Genomic DNA, 18,296 nt, shown 5'->3' on the forward strand with positions numbered 1-18,296 from the left:
GGCGAGGGGCGGGGGGTACTAGGATGACAGGGGATGCAAAACAATAACAGTGCAATACGTTTTCATAACATGGTCACTACTGCCTACTTTGTCTTGTTATATTCCTATTTTACTGTTATAATTTTATTCCCATTGTTGCTTTTTATTTTTTATTTTTATTGTAATATTTCTCAATTTTTTTTTTCCATTCAAACCCCCATTATTTACTTTTTACTTTTTTTTTTTAATTGATCTCAACTCTGTACACTGCTGCTGGAATTTTGATTTTCCTGAAGGAATCAATAAAGTACTATCTATCTATCTATCTATCTATCTATCTATCTATCTATCTATCTACCATGAATTGATTAACTACCATGAATTGATTAACGTGGACCCCGACTTAAACAAGTTGAAAAACGTATTCGGGTGTTACCATTTAGTGGTCAATTGTACGGAATATGTACTGTACTGTGCAATCTACTAATAAAAGTATCAATCAATCAATCAATCAATCTATCTATCTAACCATCTATCTTGTGAGGCACATGCACTAACCCCTGTTCACCGTGCTGGTATAATGATAATTTGCGATAATATTACAGACGGTTAGTTATACCGTCTAATTTCTTAATTACAGAAAAAAACGTAATTTATTAATGCATTTTAGGTAACACAAAGTCAGGCGCATGCGCATTAACCTTGTTTGGCTTGATAATCATGGCGGACTAACTTCACAGACTTTGCTTGGGAGATTTCCCCTCGGAGTAAACGGAGCCAAGTGCTTGGTTTAACGTAATTTTCCCGCGCTTAAGAGCACACTGCTGTGTTTAGATGGAGACAGGTGTGGACAATATTGGAGACGGACGCACCTAACCCCACACTAAAAGCATACAGCGAAGGATAAAAACTTTTTGAGTTGCTTTAATTTTCTCAATACAGCGTCCTTCAGCTGCTGTGACCGAGAGTTAATTAGTTGAGGAAACATGCAGCAGGCGATGTGTCATGAACGTTGTCACAACTTGTTTATAAAGTATTTTTGTTTGTTTACTGGGATGTTCACTTGTCCTTTTTTTAACTGCAAACTGTATCAGTGTTCAAATAACATCAATACTGGCTAAAATGTTTTGTCATCTCATCGAACTGAACGCAGGATGTGAAGATTATGTATTCGATTTGCGAGGTATCAGTCTTCTTTTTTTCGTAGGCCAAACTGTTGTACTGGACAACAAGGAGAAGTTGGAGAAGAACAAAGCTTGTTTATTAGACTTCATCTTCATTAGCCAAACTACTTTTTGTTTTATTGTGATATCAAAAAGTAAACCCCATGATTTTTTTTACATTACTTATGTTTTTTTCATGTCACAAAGGTATTACCTGAAAAACCATTCATGTGACGCAGCATTTTGTTAATGTTTAGATAATTCCTATTCGACATATTTCTGCTCAAACTCCTAATGGATATGTCCCGATACAGCACCTACATGTAGATCTATTTTAGATTAGATAGTACTTTATTTATTCCGTCAGGAGAGTTCCTTCAGGAAAATAAAAATGTTCAGCACAATCCCATTCAAGATCAGACAAACATTACAGGGAGACAGAACAGGATCGCTGACGGGTCTGCCGGCTTCCAGCGCCCCTTACAAAAAAGATGAGATACAGGTAAACAAGGAGGGGGGGAGGGGGGTGGGGGGGGGGGGGGGGATTAAAATAAACTAAAAAAAATCGGTCTTAGCCTGGGCCCTGGAGAGGAGGTGCAGACTGAGGCCAAGGGAAAAAACAACAACTCATAGCCATGGTACACATCCCTCTTCCATGTGTGTAAGAGGGAAACATCAAACATCAAAGAACACAGAGGATATTAAAGACATTAAAGCAGCAGATACAACCAGACACTTCTACATACAAGCTATGAATAAAAAGTAAAAGAAACATATCCACTGTGGTGGCCTCTGGGGTGTTCCACGCCATCGTCCGCTGGGATGGGGGGAGCATGGCCAGAGACAGGAGCAGACCCAACAAAGCAACCAAGACAGCCGACTCCATTTTCGGCCTGTGTCCAGTCCGCATGTACATATGTACATAACTTAAATTTTTTTTTTTTTAAAACTCCCTCTATCAAAATGTGAAAATAGAGATGAAGGCATTTTGTAATGGCAAAAAGCTGACAAGTTGACACTATTAATGAATTTTAAAAAAAAATGTGTCTTTAAATATATGGATAATGTTTATCTATAGCCTTTTTATTATACATTACAAATTACATGATGGTACTACGTTCACGCCAACACTGCTTTACCTAAGAATCAGTAATCATGATTTCAATATTGATAACAATAATCTTATCTATTACTTTGGCCATAATTGGCAGCCCTGGATCTCAAACATGAACAGTATTTTTATCTAAATGGACAAAAAGTGCAGTTACGACTTATGGCCAACATTCTGACCACAGAACTTTCCTTCAGAAACTCTTATCTCTGTCCATGTGATGTCAGATGAAACAAGAATTGAGCCACAATACCCAGCAATATGTTTGTAGGAGAAAACTTGAGGCCTTTAATCCCAGGAACACCGTACCAGGCATGGTGGTAGTATTATGCTTGGGCCTGTTTTGCTGCCAATGGAACTGGTGCTTTACAGAGAGTAAATGGGACAATGAAAAATAAATATTACCTCCAAATTCTTCAGGACAATCTAAAGTCATCAGCCCGGAGGTTGGGTCTTGGGCGCAGTTGGGTGTTCCAACAAGACAATGACCCCAAACACACGTCAAAAGTGGTAAAGGAATGGCTAAATCAGGCGAGAATTAAGGTTTTAGAAAGGCCTCCCCAAAGTTCTGACTTAAACGTGTGGACAATGCTGAAGAAAAAAGTCCATGTCAGAAAACCAACAAATTTAGCTGAACTGCACCAATTTTGTCAAGAGAAGTGGTCAAAAATTCAACTAAAAGCTTGCCAGAAGTTTGTGGATGGCTACCAAAAGCACCTTATTGCAGTGAAACTTGCCAAGGGACATGTAACCAAATATTAACATTGCTGTATGTATACTTTTGACCCAGCAGATTTGGTCACATTTCCAGTAGACCCATAATAAGTTCATAAAAGAACCGAACTTCATGAATGGTTTTTGTGACCAACAAGTGCTCCAATCACTGTATCACAAAAAATAAGAGTTGTGGAAATTATTGGAAACTCAAGACAGCAATGAAATTATGTTCATTACAAGTGTATGTAGACTTTTGATCTTGACTGTGTATATATATATATATATTACATATATAGAAAACAATTTTATAATGAATAACAAAAGCATATAATGATTAAAAAATACTGTCTATAGACTAAGCAATAACTTAGCATTACTTATTATATAATATAGACAAAATGAATTTCATCAGGAAATCTTGTTAGCCTCTGATATATTTCCCTTCCCCATTGTTCTTACCTTCCTACGCACCTGTTGCTCTTTGGCTGAGTGGATCTTGACGTGCTTGCGAAGGGAACTGGGATCGGTGTATCGCTTGGTGCAACCAGGGATCTGACACGCGTATGGTTTCTGTAAGAGAGTATTTCACATGAGAAAGCAAGTAGAGGGGGGCAGGCCAGAGGTCACCAATGAAATCAAAGATGGAGGAAATTAGATTAGAGGGAGTATGAAAATAAAGGCAAAAGTTGAAGTCCTACCTTCCAGCTGAGAAAGGTACAGAAGGTGAAGCAAGAGATTGGAAAAGCATGAAAAACAAGAAACAATCAATTATAAAACAGTATCAAAACATCAATACTGCTTTATTATTAATAGAACAAGTATCACATAACAAAAAATAACATTGAAATGCCACAAACGAACAACTTCAAGGAAAAATGTGCCGCAAATGTGAAACAAAGCCTTCATCATGAGAGAATTCACTCATGATGTCAGCAAATCTGTTTTTTCTTTGGCTTTTTTTGGTGCTTTTCGTGATGCAACTGCAAATAGGTTCCATTGATGGGAAAGAGGAAAAGTGTGGCAATCTCCATCCATCCATTTTCTACCGCTTGTCCATTTCAGGGTCTCGGAGAGGCTGGAGCCTATCCCAGCTGCACTCGGGCGGAAAGCGGGGTACACCCTGGACAAGTCGCCACCTCTACAACAGGGCCAACACAGGTTCAGAACATACACACTCACATTCACACACTAGGGACAATTTAAGGAAACATAAATAGTATGAGGTTTGGATGCTCTGTACAAAAGGAGCAAAGTTAATCAATCATCCATCCATTTTCTATTGCTTGTCCCAATCAAAGTTTATTTATATAGCCATGAATCTTAAGTGTCTTCACAAACTCACAACATCCCCTGATCTAAAACCACATTGTTTTATTCACCCTAATATGAATGAATAAAATGGATTTTAGCAATCTGATACAATGGAATTAAGATGTAAGTGAGAATATAATGGCTAGCATGATAATAACCAACTAATGTCAGGCTTCTTCAAAGGGAAACTACCGTATTTTTTGGATTATAAATCGCAGTTTTTTTCATAGTTTCGTCGTGAGTGCAACTAATACTATGGAGCGATTTATGTGTGAAATTATTAACACATTACCGTAAAATATCAAATACCATTATTTATCTCATTCACGTAAGAGACTACACATATATCAGCAATCGTCACACACACGTCAACCAATAAAAATTTGGCGAGGGCGGGTCTTGGCAGAAGTGCATTGGTAAACGTATAGCATGTTCTATATGTTATAGTAGTTTGAATGACTCTTACCATAATATGTTACGTTAACATACCAGGCACGTTCTCAGTTTGTTATTTATGCGTCTTTTAAGGTACACTTATTCAGCCTGTTGTTGACTATTCTTTATTTATTTTTAAATTGCCTCTCAAATGTCTATTTTTGGTGTTGAATTTTATCAAATAAATTTCCCCGAAAAATGCGACTTATACTGTAGTGCGACATATATGTTTTTTTCCTTCTTTATTATGCATTTTCGGCCGGTGTGATTTATACTCCGGAGCGACTTATATAATCCGAAAAATACGGTAGTTACACTTCACTTCTCTTTTTCCTCTTGTAAATTATGTTAAAATGTGATTTCAAATATTACCTGTACAGTTAATAAAGGGTTGTTGATGTTGTAAATGAATTGTTTTGAAATCGGAGCTTGAAGTCATATGAACATTTGTTGTCATTTATGTCAAGCATTTTTTTATTGCAGTATTAATTTCAGACGAATGTGAATGTGTTTATTTAAAAATGTTGAATCATATCTCTCAATTCATTACATTTTTATAGTACTACTCTGAATATGTTCAGTTCAGTTTCAGTTAATTTCGAACATGCATACAATATACAATGTAATTCATCACATATTTCCAGTTGTTTCATTACAGCACGTTCGAAAAGGAGTAGGAAGAAGCAGAGCTTATTTCATCCTAACCCTTTTCATACCATAGCAATTTTATCCTATTTCCTTATTCTCTGTAACAGAACAGTGAAAAAATTAATATTAAACAAATATACCATTATAAGTAAACAAATATTAAATACATAAATAATTATGGTCTCAATAATAAAAAAAAAAACTAACAAAAACAAATGGAAAAAAGGGTTTGAGATGTTCATCATAATTATGGTTCTGTGTTCTTTGTGAACACTTGCAGTTTGAAAAGTCTCTTAAACTGAACCATATCGGTGCTTTGTTCGATTTCTTTGGTTAATCCGTTCCATAATTTAATTCCACATACAGACATGCTGAAGGTTTTAAGTGCTGTATGGGCATACAAATGTATGAAATGAGATTTTCCCCTAAGGTTATAATTCTCCTCTTTTGTTAATGTTTGTCCATCCATCCTTGTATGTTCTCTATATCCAACATTATGTATTATTCTAATTGATCTTTTTTATAACACAGTTAGTGAATGAAGCCAACATTTGTAGTTGTTTCCCCATATCTTTATTAAGTGTCTGACAGGCATTTTCAAAATACGAGTAGTCCTCATTACATCAGCAGAAATTTGTACAAAAAGTGTGACCATATATTAGTAAACTGATATATTTAGTGTTTACTAATGAAAAATACAAAATGAAAAATGAATGTTCCCCATTAGATCCTAAAGTAATTAGCATGTTGCATATACTGCATCTTGTTTAGTGTCTGACAGTTGTCTTCAAAGGGTGAGGGGTTTTACTGTTTTTTAATGTGCTATTTATTTTATATTAAATTAGCAACAAATGAGCACTGCATTTAAAACAAAACAGTATAATATATGATTGGTTTATTTCACAAATGCAATACATCCGAATTTAGTGATTCTCAAACTGTGGTAAGCATCTAGTGCAGGGATGTCAAAATCATTTTAAATCGGGGGTAGCATGGAGAAATATCTACTGGCAAGTGGGCCGGACTGGTAAAAATAATGGCAATAAAGACAACTTCAGATTGTTTTCTTTGTTTAAAAATAGAACAAGCACATTCTGAAAATATTTCAACCGTAATGTTGTTGTAGTGTTTTTTTTACATATACCTGTTGCAGTTAATAAATACTTTATTTGTCGTTATTTATATTTTCTGAATAAATTATGTGATAATGTTCATCAGTTAACTCATTGGTGTTAATTTTCAATCCATCAAGATAAAAAATGATACCAAAATCGAATTACAGTACGGTATTTATGTAGTTTGAACATTTTCCTCGACTGGTGTCATGTGGTTTATTTTGTACGTACGTAGCATCATCTACAAAGATACAAAGAATTGCTATTGCGACATCGAGTGGACACATTCAGAACAGCTGTCTCTTTCATTCAAAAATTTCAGGTTAATTTTTACACTTAGCAAACCCATCCCGCTGCCCGGATAAAACCTGTTCGCGGACCTGATTTCGGGCCTCGGGCTGTTTGTTTGACACCTTTGATATAGTGGAACTTAGACTTTTATGTGGAATTAATTTTATTTGATTCGTTATTTAAGTTATTTAATGTTACTGTTTGAACTGTGTGTGATGTTACAGTGGCTAAAACCATTAAATATACTCAAATAAAACATCTGGCTTGTTTTTAATAAATACTTAGGCCTACTGGCTGCGCGACAGTATTTCAATGTTATGGTAGTTCTTGGGGAAAAAGTTTGATTTCAGTAGATTTCAGTGTTCATTGCAGCATGGCCATAATTTTTGTTTGTTTTTTAGTTGTTTTTTTCATATATTGTGTATTGATAATATATTATATTGGAGAATTTCTTTGTTTGTGGTAACTGGAAATTGTTTAGTTTTTAGTTGGGTGTTAAATTGTCTAGTTTCAGAATAAAAATACTTGATTTAAGCGTTTATTGCAGCATGTCCGTCATTTTTTTGTGTTTTTTTTAAGTTTAGTTTTTTTTAATGTACACTCTCTGCGCTGCTGGTCCGCCTACGCTTGGGATGGTTTCCTGCTGGCTCCGCTGTGAACGGGACTCTCGCTGCTGTGTCTTGGATCCTCTTTGGACTGGACTCTCGCGAATGTGTTGTATCCATTGTGGATTGAACTTTCACAGTATCATGTTAGATCCGCTCGACATCCATTGCTTTCCTCCTCTCTAAGGTTCTCATAGTCATCATTGTCACCGACGTCCCACTGGGTCATTATTGTCACCGATGTCCCACTGGGTGTGAGTTTTCCTTGCCCTTATGTGGGCCTACCGAGGATGTCGTGGTGGTTTGTGCAGCCCTTTGAGACACTAGTGATTTAGGGCTATATAAGTAAACATTGATTGATTGATTGATGATATTGGTAATATATTCCAGTGTTTCTCAGCCACTGTGCCGCGGCACACAGGTGTGCCGTGAGACACAGTTTGGTGTGCCGTGGGAGATTAATTAATTTCACCTGTTTGGGTTAAAAATATTTAATGCAAACCAGTGATTATAATCTGCAAATAAAGTGCCGTTGTTGAGTGTCGGTGCTGTCTAGAACTCAGCAGAGTAACCGTGTAATACTCTTCCATATCAGTAGGTGGCAGCAGGTAGCTAATTGCTTTGTAAACGTCTATCCAATGCTCAAATCAATAATAAAGAAAAGGCGACTGCCCCTTAAAAGGGCATTGAAGCTTAGGGATGGCTATAAACTAAACTAAAACCGAACTGGCTACAAAGTAAACAAAAACAGAATGCTGGACAACAGCAAAGACTTACAGCATGTGGAGCAGACGGCGTCCACAAAGTACATCCGTACATGACATGACAATCAACAATGTCCACACAACTGAAATAGTCTTGATTGCTAAAACAAAGCAGGTGCAGGGAATAGCACTCAAAGGAAGACATGAAACTGCTACAGGAAAATACCAACAAAACAGGAAAAGCCACCAAAATAGGAGCACAAGACACTACACAGAGGAAAACACCAAAATACACCGAATAAGTCACGGCGTGATGTGACAGGTCGTGACAGTACACCTACTTTGAGACAAGAGCTATAGTGATGCATGGTTGGTTATGGTTTGAATTCATATTCAACAATTGCAACAATGACTTTTTACTGTCAATATCAACTACTGAGTTTACATTTTTTATGTTTTACACTGGTGGTGTGCCTCTGGATTTTTTCAATGAAAAAAATGTGTCTTGGCTCAAAAAAGGTTGAGAGACACTGATATATTCTATTGGAGAATGTCTCTGCTGGTAGTAACTGGAACATTTTTAGTTTTTAGTTTGGTGTTAAATAGTCTAGTTTCAGAATAAAAATAGATGTGGTCGGACAAAGAAATGTTCGAGCAAGATCTTAACTCATTTTAAATATTTGTTAGAGCTATTACTGTAAGCTATTAGCATGTACATCAGTAAAGCTGCTCCATCAAGGAGATTCCAATTATTTCCAATTAGTCTCATTTGCAAATATGGCATTTAGATTGCCAGTCAGTTTTTTTTTTTTTTTTTTACTCTCAGCATTTTTCCCTGCGCATGAACATCAGATGCCCATTAAAGTGTAAGTCGATACAGGTCTTTATTAGCTCTGCCGCCGTACGTTGACGTCCTCTGTAAATAACCCCTACTTGTTATTCCAAGGCGCTTACAGTGCCACTCATCTCTGGCATGTTTGTTTTGCCGACGTAGGCACGGCGCCTCGAGTCGCAAAAATCAAGCGGGACTTCTGTGCAGAATAAATATCATTAAAGCTTAAAAAATCATTTTCCCCCTAAAGTGTTTTTGGCAGCGTGGTCGTGCAGGCGGCGGGGGCGGGTCTTTAGCAGGGTGTTAATGTGAAGTCATAAGCAGCGCCCGCCCAGATTAGCTGTATCATTTGTCCTACTGTGGATAGAGTGGGTGGTGGGAGAAAACACATGACTGACACAATAACACAAGGCCACATTCAATAATGGGAGTGACGGATTGTACACATGTGGCTTTGCAGCACGGGGGAGAAACACAGGGGGAACATAGAGCAGAAATATAAATACAATAAAAAGTAATGATCTGGTTTTGCAGACGTAATTAAGGGCCTGACAATTTTGCGCCTCACTAAAAAATAAGAGGTATTATTAATAATATTAATACATAGTTTCCTGGTAGAAATTAGTAGCCCAATAGCCACGAGCATGAAGTCAAACAGTCTTTTCAGTAATTTGGACATGAAGTGTTTTGTGAAGGACAAATTAATTGATTAGAAAATACAAAAACATTTTATTATAAGTACACACTAATAAAGCAATATAGAATTTTTAAATACTAAATGTATGCAGTTCATTAACACAATTATACATGTTTTACACTTTGTTAATAAAGTCATTTACAAAATATTTTAAATGGTTGATACAGCATTAAGTATTACATTATTTACAAACCAGTAATTTAAGTATTGTATTATTATATATGTATTTGATTTATTGAGAATGTACATGATTAATAATCTGTACTTTGATACATGCACTTACATTACACAGTGTTCAGACATGTAATAATGGTTAGAGTGTTAGCTTTATTAGTTTTTTATATATGTATATATATATATATATATATATATATATATATATATATATATATATATATATACACAGTACAGGCCAAAAGTTTGGACACACCTTCTCATTTCAATGCGTTTTCTTTATTTTCGTGACTATTTACATTGTAGAATGTCACTGATGACATAAAAAGTATGACACCTGTGAAGTGAAAACCATTTCAGGTGACTACCTCTTGAAGCTCATTGAGAGAATGCCAAGAGTGTGCAAAGCAGTAATAAAACTATATCTATATATCATATATATATCGTAACACTTTAGTATGGGGAACATATAAACCATTAATTACTTACTTATTAACATAGGGTAAGGATTAGGGTCAGGGCAGGGGCAGGGTTAGGGAAGACTCTTAGTTAATGGCTTACTGGTTGCATAATAAGGCCATGAAGAATAACGCATTACTAAGTACATAATAAGTACTCTGGTACTTAATAATGACTAATTAACAGCCACTATGTTACTAATTTGCATGTTAATAAGAAACTAATAATGGTTCATTTGTTCCCCATGCAAATGAACCACACACACACACACACACACACACCAGTTGCAGTGTAGGAATGCTCAGTGTCATTTCCATATTATTATTTATTTAACTGGCTGCTTGTTTGCTGTCACTTTTATGATCATATTTCTACTTATCGTATGTGCTGGTGTTCTATTGTAGTTGTTGTTTTTGTTGTTATTGTTGTGTTTGCGCTTGTTGTTTTTGTCTCTCTGTCTGATCCCCCTCTTGTCCCCACAATTTGCCCCTCTGTCTTCCTTTTTTTCCTCTTTCTGTCCCCTCTTGCTCGGGCCCGGCTGCACCAAATGTCAATATAAATACATTTATCCATCCATCCATTTTCTACCGCTTATTCCCTTTCGGGGTCGCGGGGGGCTCTGGTGCATATCTCAGCTACAATCGGGCGGAAGGCAGGGTACACCTTGGACAAGTCGCCACCTCAACGCAGGGCCAACACAGATAGACAGACAACATTCACACTCACATTCACACACTAGGGCCAATTTAGTGTTGCCAATCAACCTATCCCCAGGTGCATGTCTTTGGAAGTGGGAGGAAGCCGGAGTACCCAGAGGGAACCCACGCATTAACGGGGAGAACATGCAAACTCCACACAGAAAGATCCCGAGCCTGGATTTGAACCCAGGACTGCAGGAACTTCGTATTGTGAGGCAGACGCACTAACCCCTCTGCCACCGTGAAGCCCTAAATACATTTAATAAAGTCAAATTCAAATAAGGCAACAAGAGAAGTATCCTACACTTCTCTTTTGTATAGTAAATCTGAACAGCCGATATGGGCATCTACATCAACTATATGATTAGCCTAAGAAGCTGGACAGGACAAAAAACAATGAAAAGTTAAATTAACTCTGTTTTTTTTGTTCAACTAATAAAATACAATAGTGTAGAACCTCATGACATAATAAAATATCAAGTCAAGATTTCAGATATTTTTGTCAACAAGCAACACAAATAAACCATTATCAAATAAATATACATTATAAACAGGGATATTAACTTTAACTCGTGCAATTAACCACATCAATCAATCAATCAATGTTTATTTATATAGCCCCAAATCACAAATGTCTCAAAGGGCTGCACAAATCATTACGACTACAACATCCTCGGAAGAACCCACAAAAGGGCAAGGAAAACTCACACCCAGTGGGCAGGGAGAATTCACATCCAGTGGGACGCCAGGGACAATGCTGACTATGAGAAACCTTGGAGAGGAACGCTCGTAACACAATAAGCAGATAAGGGATTTTCCAGAATTATCCTAGTAAATGTGTCTAATAACATCTAAATCGCTCCCACTACCCTCGTCTTTTTTTCTTCTTCTAGTCCTTCACTCTCACTTTCCTCATCCATGAATATTTCACCCTCGCTCTAATAAATGGGGAAATCGTCGCTTTCTCGGTCCGAATCGCTCTAGCTGCTGGTGGTCATGATTGTAAACAATATTGAGATGTGAGGAGCTCCACAACCCGTGACGTCACGCGCAAATCGTCTGCTACTTCAAAAGTATCTGATTAATAATGTATAAACACAAATTATTTATACTTTTTTTTTTGTCCGCACACGCTCGCAACTGCGAATGGTTACATGAAAGTGGGCAATGGTTGTTATAACGTCAGTGATCAGGTCAGTGCATATGGCAGTGCAAGGATATGTCAATGGCAAATTTCACTTCAAATCACACCCATGCAAATGAAATTGTTACCAAATTTTGAGAAAATAAATAATGTTAGAGCAAAATATTCTAAAAATGTTCTGATGATAAAATTGCTTTATCAAAATATATATATTTTTTTAAACTTAATCGAAGTAATGCAAGTTAGCAATTTACTGTGATTAATTGTGACTAATCTAAAGTAAAAAAAAATAGTGTGATTAATCTGACTAAATCAATTAATAATATGGCAGCATTAATTACAAGTAATATGCAATAATAGAACTATAAATGATATTTTAGAAAATTGTGACACTACCTGTGCTTAGTACGTGTTGAGAGAAGGGGTACGGTAATAAAGGCGCTGTTTCTTCCTTCTCCTTTTCAAAGACATGCTGAATTGTGTAAATGTAATCAGTATGTAAAATATTTTTTTTTTAATTAGATTAGTAAAATAAAATTTGGATTAATCATGATTCATTACAGGCTATTACTCGCTTACACAATTTAAATGAACTTAAACACGACCTCAATATTTGGAAAAAAATGCAATTTTATTGTCAGAATGTCATGCATTTGCTCAAAACTTGGTAAAAATTGCATCTAAAAACACTCATGGTGTATTTTGTAGTAAAACTTGTCAGTCGGAGTCTCCTTACCATTAATCACAATCCGTCTGAATTTGAAATAAATGGCATGTTTAATCTACGTACATACATAATCAATGCAGTATTTTTGGGGATTTATCACTTGAGTTAACTCATTTTACACAGTCAAGTAATCATTTAATGTAATTTTACATGTGAGGCCAGTCAGAAAGAAAACCAAAAAAATATAACTGTGATATAGTGCTCACAGAAAGTATTCACACCGCGTCACTTTTTCCACATTTTGTTATTTCACAGCCTTATTCCAAAATGGAATACATTCATTTTATCCCTTGAATTTTTTTACAGACAACATCCCATAATGACAATGTGAAAAGGCATATATTGAAGTCTTTGGCGTAAATGCCAGGCATCATGTTTGGAGGAAACCACGCACCGCTCTTCAACAGGACAATACCATCCCTGTAGTGAAGCATGTTTGGATGTTTTTCAGCGGCAGGAACTGGGAGTCTAGTCAACCCTCGTCTCTGGAGCCGCGTGCGGCTCTTTAGCGCCGCCCTAGTGGCTCCCTGGACCTCTTTCAGAGATGTGTGAAAATGGAAAAAGATAAATAAAATTATATCATGACACACACCTTCCTAATTGTAAGAAATGACCTATGTGGTGCTTTTTTTGTGGACTTCTGGATCTGCCTCCCGGGAGCCTTTTGGCCATGGAGACCAGCTGCTGGGTCTCTGCGACACCGGAGTCGCTTTGGAGGGACTGGAGGAGATGCGGATGAGGGGACAGGGCTGCGGAGCTGGCACTGAGTGCTGGGACAGAGAGGCTTCGCGGTGTCTTGGCTGGGTGAGCAGGTGTCGGACACCTCAGTCTCCTTGGACGTATCCTCGCTCATCCATGCGGACTGGACACTGGCCGGGAGTGGAGTCGGCTGTTTTGGTTGCTTTGTTGGGTCTGCTCCTGTCTCTGGCCATCCTCCCTCCACCCCAGTGGACGATGGCGTGGAACACCGCAGAGGCCACCACAGTGGATATGTTTCTTTTACTTTTTATTCATAGCTGTATGTAGAAGTGTCTGGTTGTATCTGCTGCTTTAATGTCTTTAATGTCCTATGTGTTCTTGGATGTTTCCCTCTTACACACATGTAAGAGGGGTGTGTACTATGGCTATGAGTTGTTGTTTTTTTCCCTTGGCCTCAGTCTGCACCCCCTCTCCAGGGCCCAGGCTAAGACCGATTTTTTTATTTTATTTTAATCTTCTATTTTTTTCTCCCCCCCTTGTTTACCTGTATCTCATCTTTTTTTTGTAAGGGGCGCTGGAAGCCGGCAGACCCGTCAGCGATCCTGTTCTGTCTCCCTTTAATGTTTGTCTGATCTTGAATGGGATTGTGCTGAAAATTGTAATTTTCCTGAAGGAACTCTCCTGACGGAATAAATAAAGTACTATCTAATCTAATCTAAATCCCACTGTGTATATTAAACATGCTTCATCGATGACAGTATTTGGCGAGCACCGTTTTGTCCTACTAATTTCAGCGATCCTTGGACGCATCGTAGTTTGTTTACATGTACAACTTTCTCCGATGCTGCCACAGAAAGACGTGTTTTATTTTGTCCATCAGACGTTTTATGCTGTGCGTGAATGCACAAAGGTGAGCTTTGTTGATTTTCTGGAGTGCTTCTCAGGCATATTTGGTCAATCCATGACTGCAAGCTAATCGAAGCTAACATGCTATTTAAACTAGCTGTATGTACATATTGCATCATTATGCCTCGTTTGTAGCTATATTTGAGCTTCTTTAATTTCCTTTACTTATGTCCTCTGTGTATTTAATTTATATTTGCATGTCTCATGGCACATTATCTGTATGAAATATTGGCTGCATTTCTGATAGTTGTTTGTGGGCCATGTTGTTCCAGATCACAGTAAACGTTACCCAGTTTGCAAAGATTGTAATAAATCTATTAGAAGAAGACAGCCTGCCGTTTCCTCAAACTTGGACACACACATCTATACCTTTGGCCATTCTGAGCCAGTAATTTCCAGAAGTTATCTCATCCTTTGAGAAGCCTCAATTTTATTATTGATTTCGCACGTTGCAAAAATGTGTACAATTAAAATTAAAATTCAAACATTTTTGTCAACGAAGATTTGCGTCATCCTTTGATATTGGCTATTATAGCTAATGCACACACTTAGATCATGTGTTGCCTTCATTATAACACGTATATAAGGCTTTTAATTTTTTGCGGCTCCAGACAGATTTTTTATTGTATTTTTGGTCCAATGTGGCTCTTTTTAACATTTTGGGTTGCCGACCCCTTGGATAGTGGGAAAGATGATAATCAGTGCTTCCTATCCAACCTGATGGAGCTTGAAAGGTGGTGCAAAGAGGAAAGAGCGAAACTGCCAAAGGTTGGTGTGCCATGATTGTAGCAAAAATACTTGAGGCTGTAATTGCTGCCAAAAGTGCATCAACAAAGTATTGAACAAAAGATGTGAGTACTAATTTACATGTGATTTTTTTTTTTTATCTTACTTTAGATTTTTAATAAATTTGCAAAATGTAAAAATAAAATAAAAATAAAATCACATTTTCATGTCTTCCTTTTGAGGCCAAAAATTAATTTGTTCCATTATGGAATAAGCCTTTAAATTAGGGACGGCGTGGCCGTGTGCAACCCGAGGGTCCCGGGTTCAAATCCCACCTAGTCCCAACCTCGTCACGTCCGTTGTGTCCTGAGCAAGACACTTCACCCTTGCTCCTGATGGGTGCTGGTTGGCGCCTTGCATGGCAGCTCCCTCCATCAGTGTGTGAATGTGTGTGTGAATGGGTAAATGTGGAAGTAGTGTCAAAGCGCTGTGAGTACCTTGAAGGTAGAAAAGCGCTATACAAGTACAACCCATTTATCATTTAAATAACAAAATGTGGAAAAATTGAAGCTCTGTGAATTCTTTTCGAATGCACTGTAAATTCTAATACAATTGTACACAACTTAGTTGCAAAAGTAATAAAATAAAGCCAAACTTATGTTTTTTTGTGAATTATTTTTTTTTTGGTCAACTCCCGTTAAAAACACAACCTTTTAAAAAACATATTAATGTAAAGTATAATTATATACTGTTATATACTCCGTACATATAGTTATTATTACTAGTCACTATTAAAATTCTACTCAATATATAATTATGTGCTGCCATTTAAAATAAAAATATTAAGGACATTTTCTTTTTAATTTACAGTATGAAAAAGAGGGGGGAAAATGACAAGTTTAAGTGTCTTTTAACTCGGCAAATGAACGGCGACAAAGCGAGGGACTGCTGCTCAGGTGACCGTGACGTAGGAGCGGGCAACCGTGGCTCCCCCCACCCCCCTGCCAATCAGAAGAACAGGCCAAGCTCTGTCTACCCTCACCACCCCCGATCCAAGTATGTCAGGACCCCTGAGCCGCGACTCCAGTGAATGGAAGCGATCACTTCACGATCTGTATGGTGTCACTGCACTGCTTGCAGTCTAACACTGTCAAGATGTGGAAATAGTGTAGGCACTGAGGGCAGCCAGGGTTTTGAAAGCGGGTTATAAAAACCAGGAAGCTGGCGGCACAGCAGGAACATTGTAAACATTCATAACCTGTCGACACTGAAAATTACATTATTTCAACATAACTTCCATCCATTTTCTACCGCTTATTCCCTTTCGGGGGCGCTGGCGCCTATTTCAACTACAATCGGGCGGAAGGCAGGCTACACCCTGGACAAGTCGCCACCTCATCGCAGGGCCAACACAGATAGACAGACAACATTCACACTCACATTCACACACTAGGGCCAATTTAGTGTTGCCAATTAACCTATCCCCAGGTGCATGTCAACATAACTTTAATTTTTTTAATGAAAATACATAATATGAGGCCGTATTTTTCGGATTATAAATCGCTCCGGAGGATACGTCGCACCGGCCGAAAATTCATAATAAAGAAGAAAAAAAAAACAGATACGTCGCACCGGCCGAAAATTCATAATATCCATCCATTTTCTACCGCTTGTTCCCTTTTGGGGTCGCGGGGGGCGCTGGCGCCTTTCTCAGCTACAATCGGGCGGAAGGCGGGCTACACCCTGGACAAGTCGCCACCTCATCGCAGGGCCAACACAGATAGACAGACAACATTCACACTCACATTCACACACTAGGGCCAATTTAGTGTTGCCAATCAACCTATCCCCAGGTGCATGTCAACCTAACTTGAATTTTTTAAATGAAAATACATACGTATTTTTCGGATTATAAATCGCTCCGGAGTATACGTCGCACCGGCCGAAAATTCATAATAAAGAAGAAAAAAAAACAGATACGTCGCACCGGCCGAAAATTCATAATATCCATCCATTTTCTACCGCTTGTTCCCTTTTGGGGTCGCGGGGGGCGCTGGCGCCTATCTCAGCTACAATCGGGCGGAAGGCAGGCTACACCCTGGACAAGTCGCCGCCTCATCGCAGGGCCAACACAGATAGACAGACAACATTCACACTCACATTCACACACTAGGGCCAATTTAGTGTTGCCAATTAACCTATCCCCAGGTGCATGTCAACATAACTTGAATTTTTAAAATGAAAATACATAATATGAGGCCGTATTCTTCGGATTATAAATCGCTCCGGAGTATACGTCGCACCGGCCGAAAATTCATAATAAAGAAGAAAAAAAAAACAGATACGTCGCACCGGCCGAAAATTAATAATAAAGAAGGAAAAAATATATATATACGTCACACTGGAGTATACGTCGCACCGGCCGAAAATGCATAATGAAGAAGGAAAAAAACATCTATAAATCGCACTGGAGTATAAGTCACATTTCTCCCGTCCAAAGGCAAAACCCAGTGACTCAATTTTGCTCAAAACTGAGGTGATAATAATTTTGGAGTTCCTAGGTGATATGCTTTACATTAGTGTATGCGATATTGTAATTTGTTCCGTAAGTAAGCTGTTACACGCATGGCAGGACCTAGCAACTACCACATAACCGCGTAGATACAACAGAAAAACCTAGTATCTCAAGGGACCAGTCGGAGCTTCTTTGTCAGTCGCCTTATTGTCTTTAATGAGACATTTGCACGAATGGGGGCCGACGGTCAACCTGATTATGTGATATTATGGCACGAGGGGATATTTGGAAGATTTGCCCAGGACGTTGCAAGCACCTTCATTAAATGTATTGTTCTTGATTCTTCCCCTTGCATACTCTTTTGGGCAGATAACTGTGGAGGTCAAAAGAAAAACTGGACGCTGTACACGGCTCTTGCCCAATGTGCAAACGCAGAATGGGGCCCACCCGAGATTGTGATAAAACATCTGGAGAAAGGGCACACGTTCATGAGAGCAGATTCAATCCATGGCTTAATCGGCAAGAAAATGAAAGCTCAAGAAAACATCTATACGTTTGATGACTTTGTAGATCTTTGTAAGACAGCATCTAGATAGATCGGTTTTCCTTTGTTTTCTCAAAATCATCCAGAAGTGAGTTA

At 38.0% G+C, this 18,296-nt stretch overlaps 1 protein-coding gene across 2 annotated transcripts in view; it reads right to left on the reverse strand.

The window, feature by feature from the left end:
- Positions 1–18,296, reverse strand: part of LOC133543801 (zinc finger protein GLIS1) — a 338,673-nt gene that overhangs the window by 83,912 nt on the left and 236,465 nt on the right. For both annotated transcript variants that reach the window (XM_061888593.1, XM_061888592.1), the window contains one exon: positions 3,430–3,540. In XM_061888593.1, the coding sequence (XP_061744577.1) occupies positions 3,430–3,540 (111 nt within the window). The remainder of the gene's footprint in view (positions 1–3,429; positions 3,541–18,296) is intronic.

The sequence above is a fragment of the Nerophis ophidion genome, linkage group LG26 (genome assembly GCF_033978795.1).
Source record: "Nerophis ophidion isolate RoL-2023_Sa linkage group LG26, RoL_Noph_v1.0, whole genome shotgun sequence".
Lineage (NCBI taxonomy): Eukaryota > Metazoa > Chordata > Actinopteri > Syngnathiformes > Syngnathidae > Nerophis > Nerophis ophidion.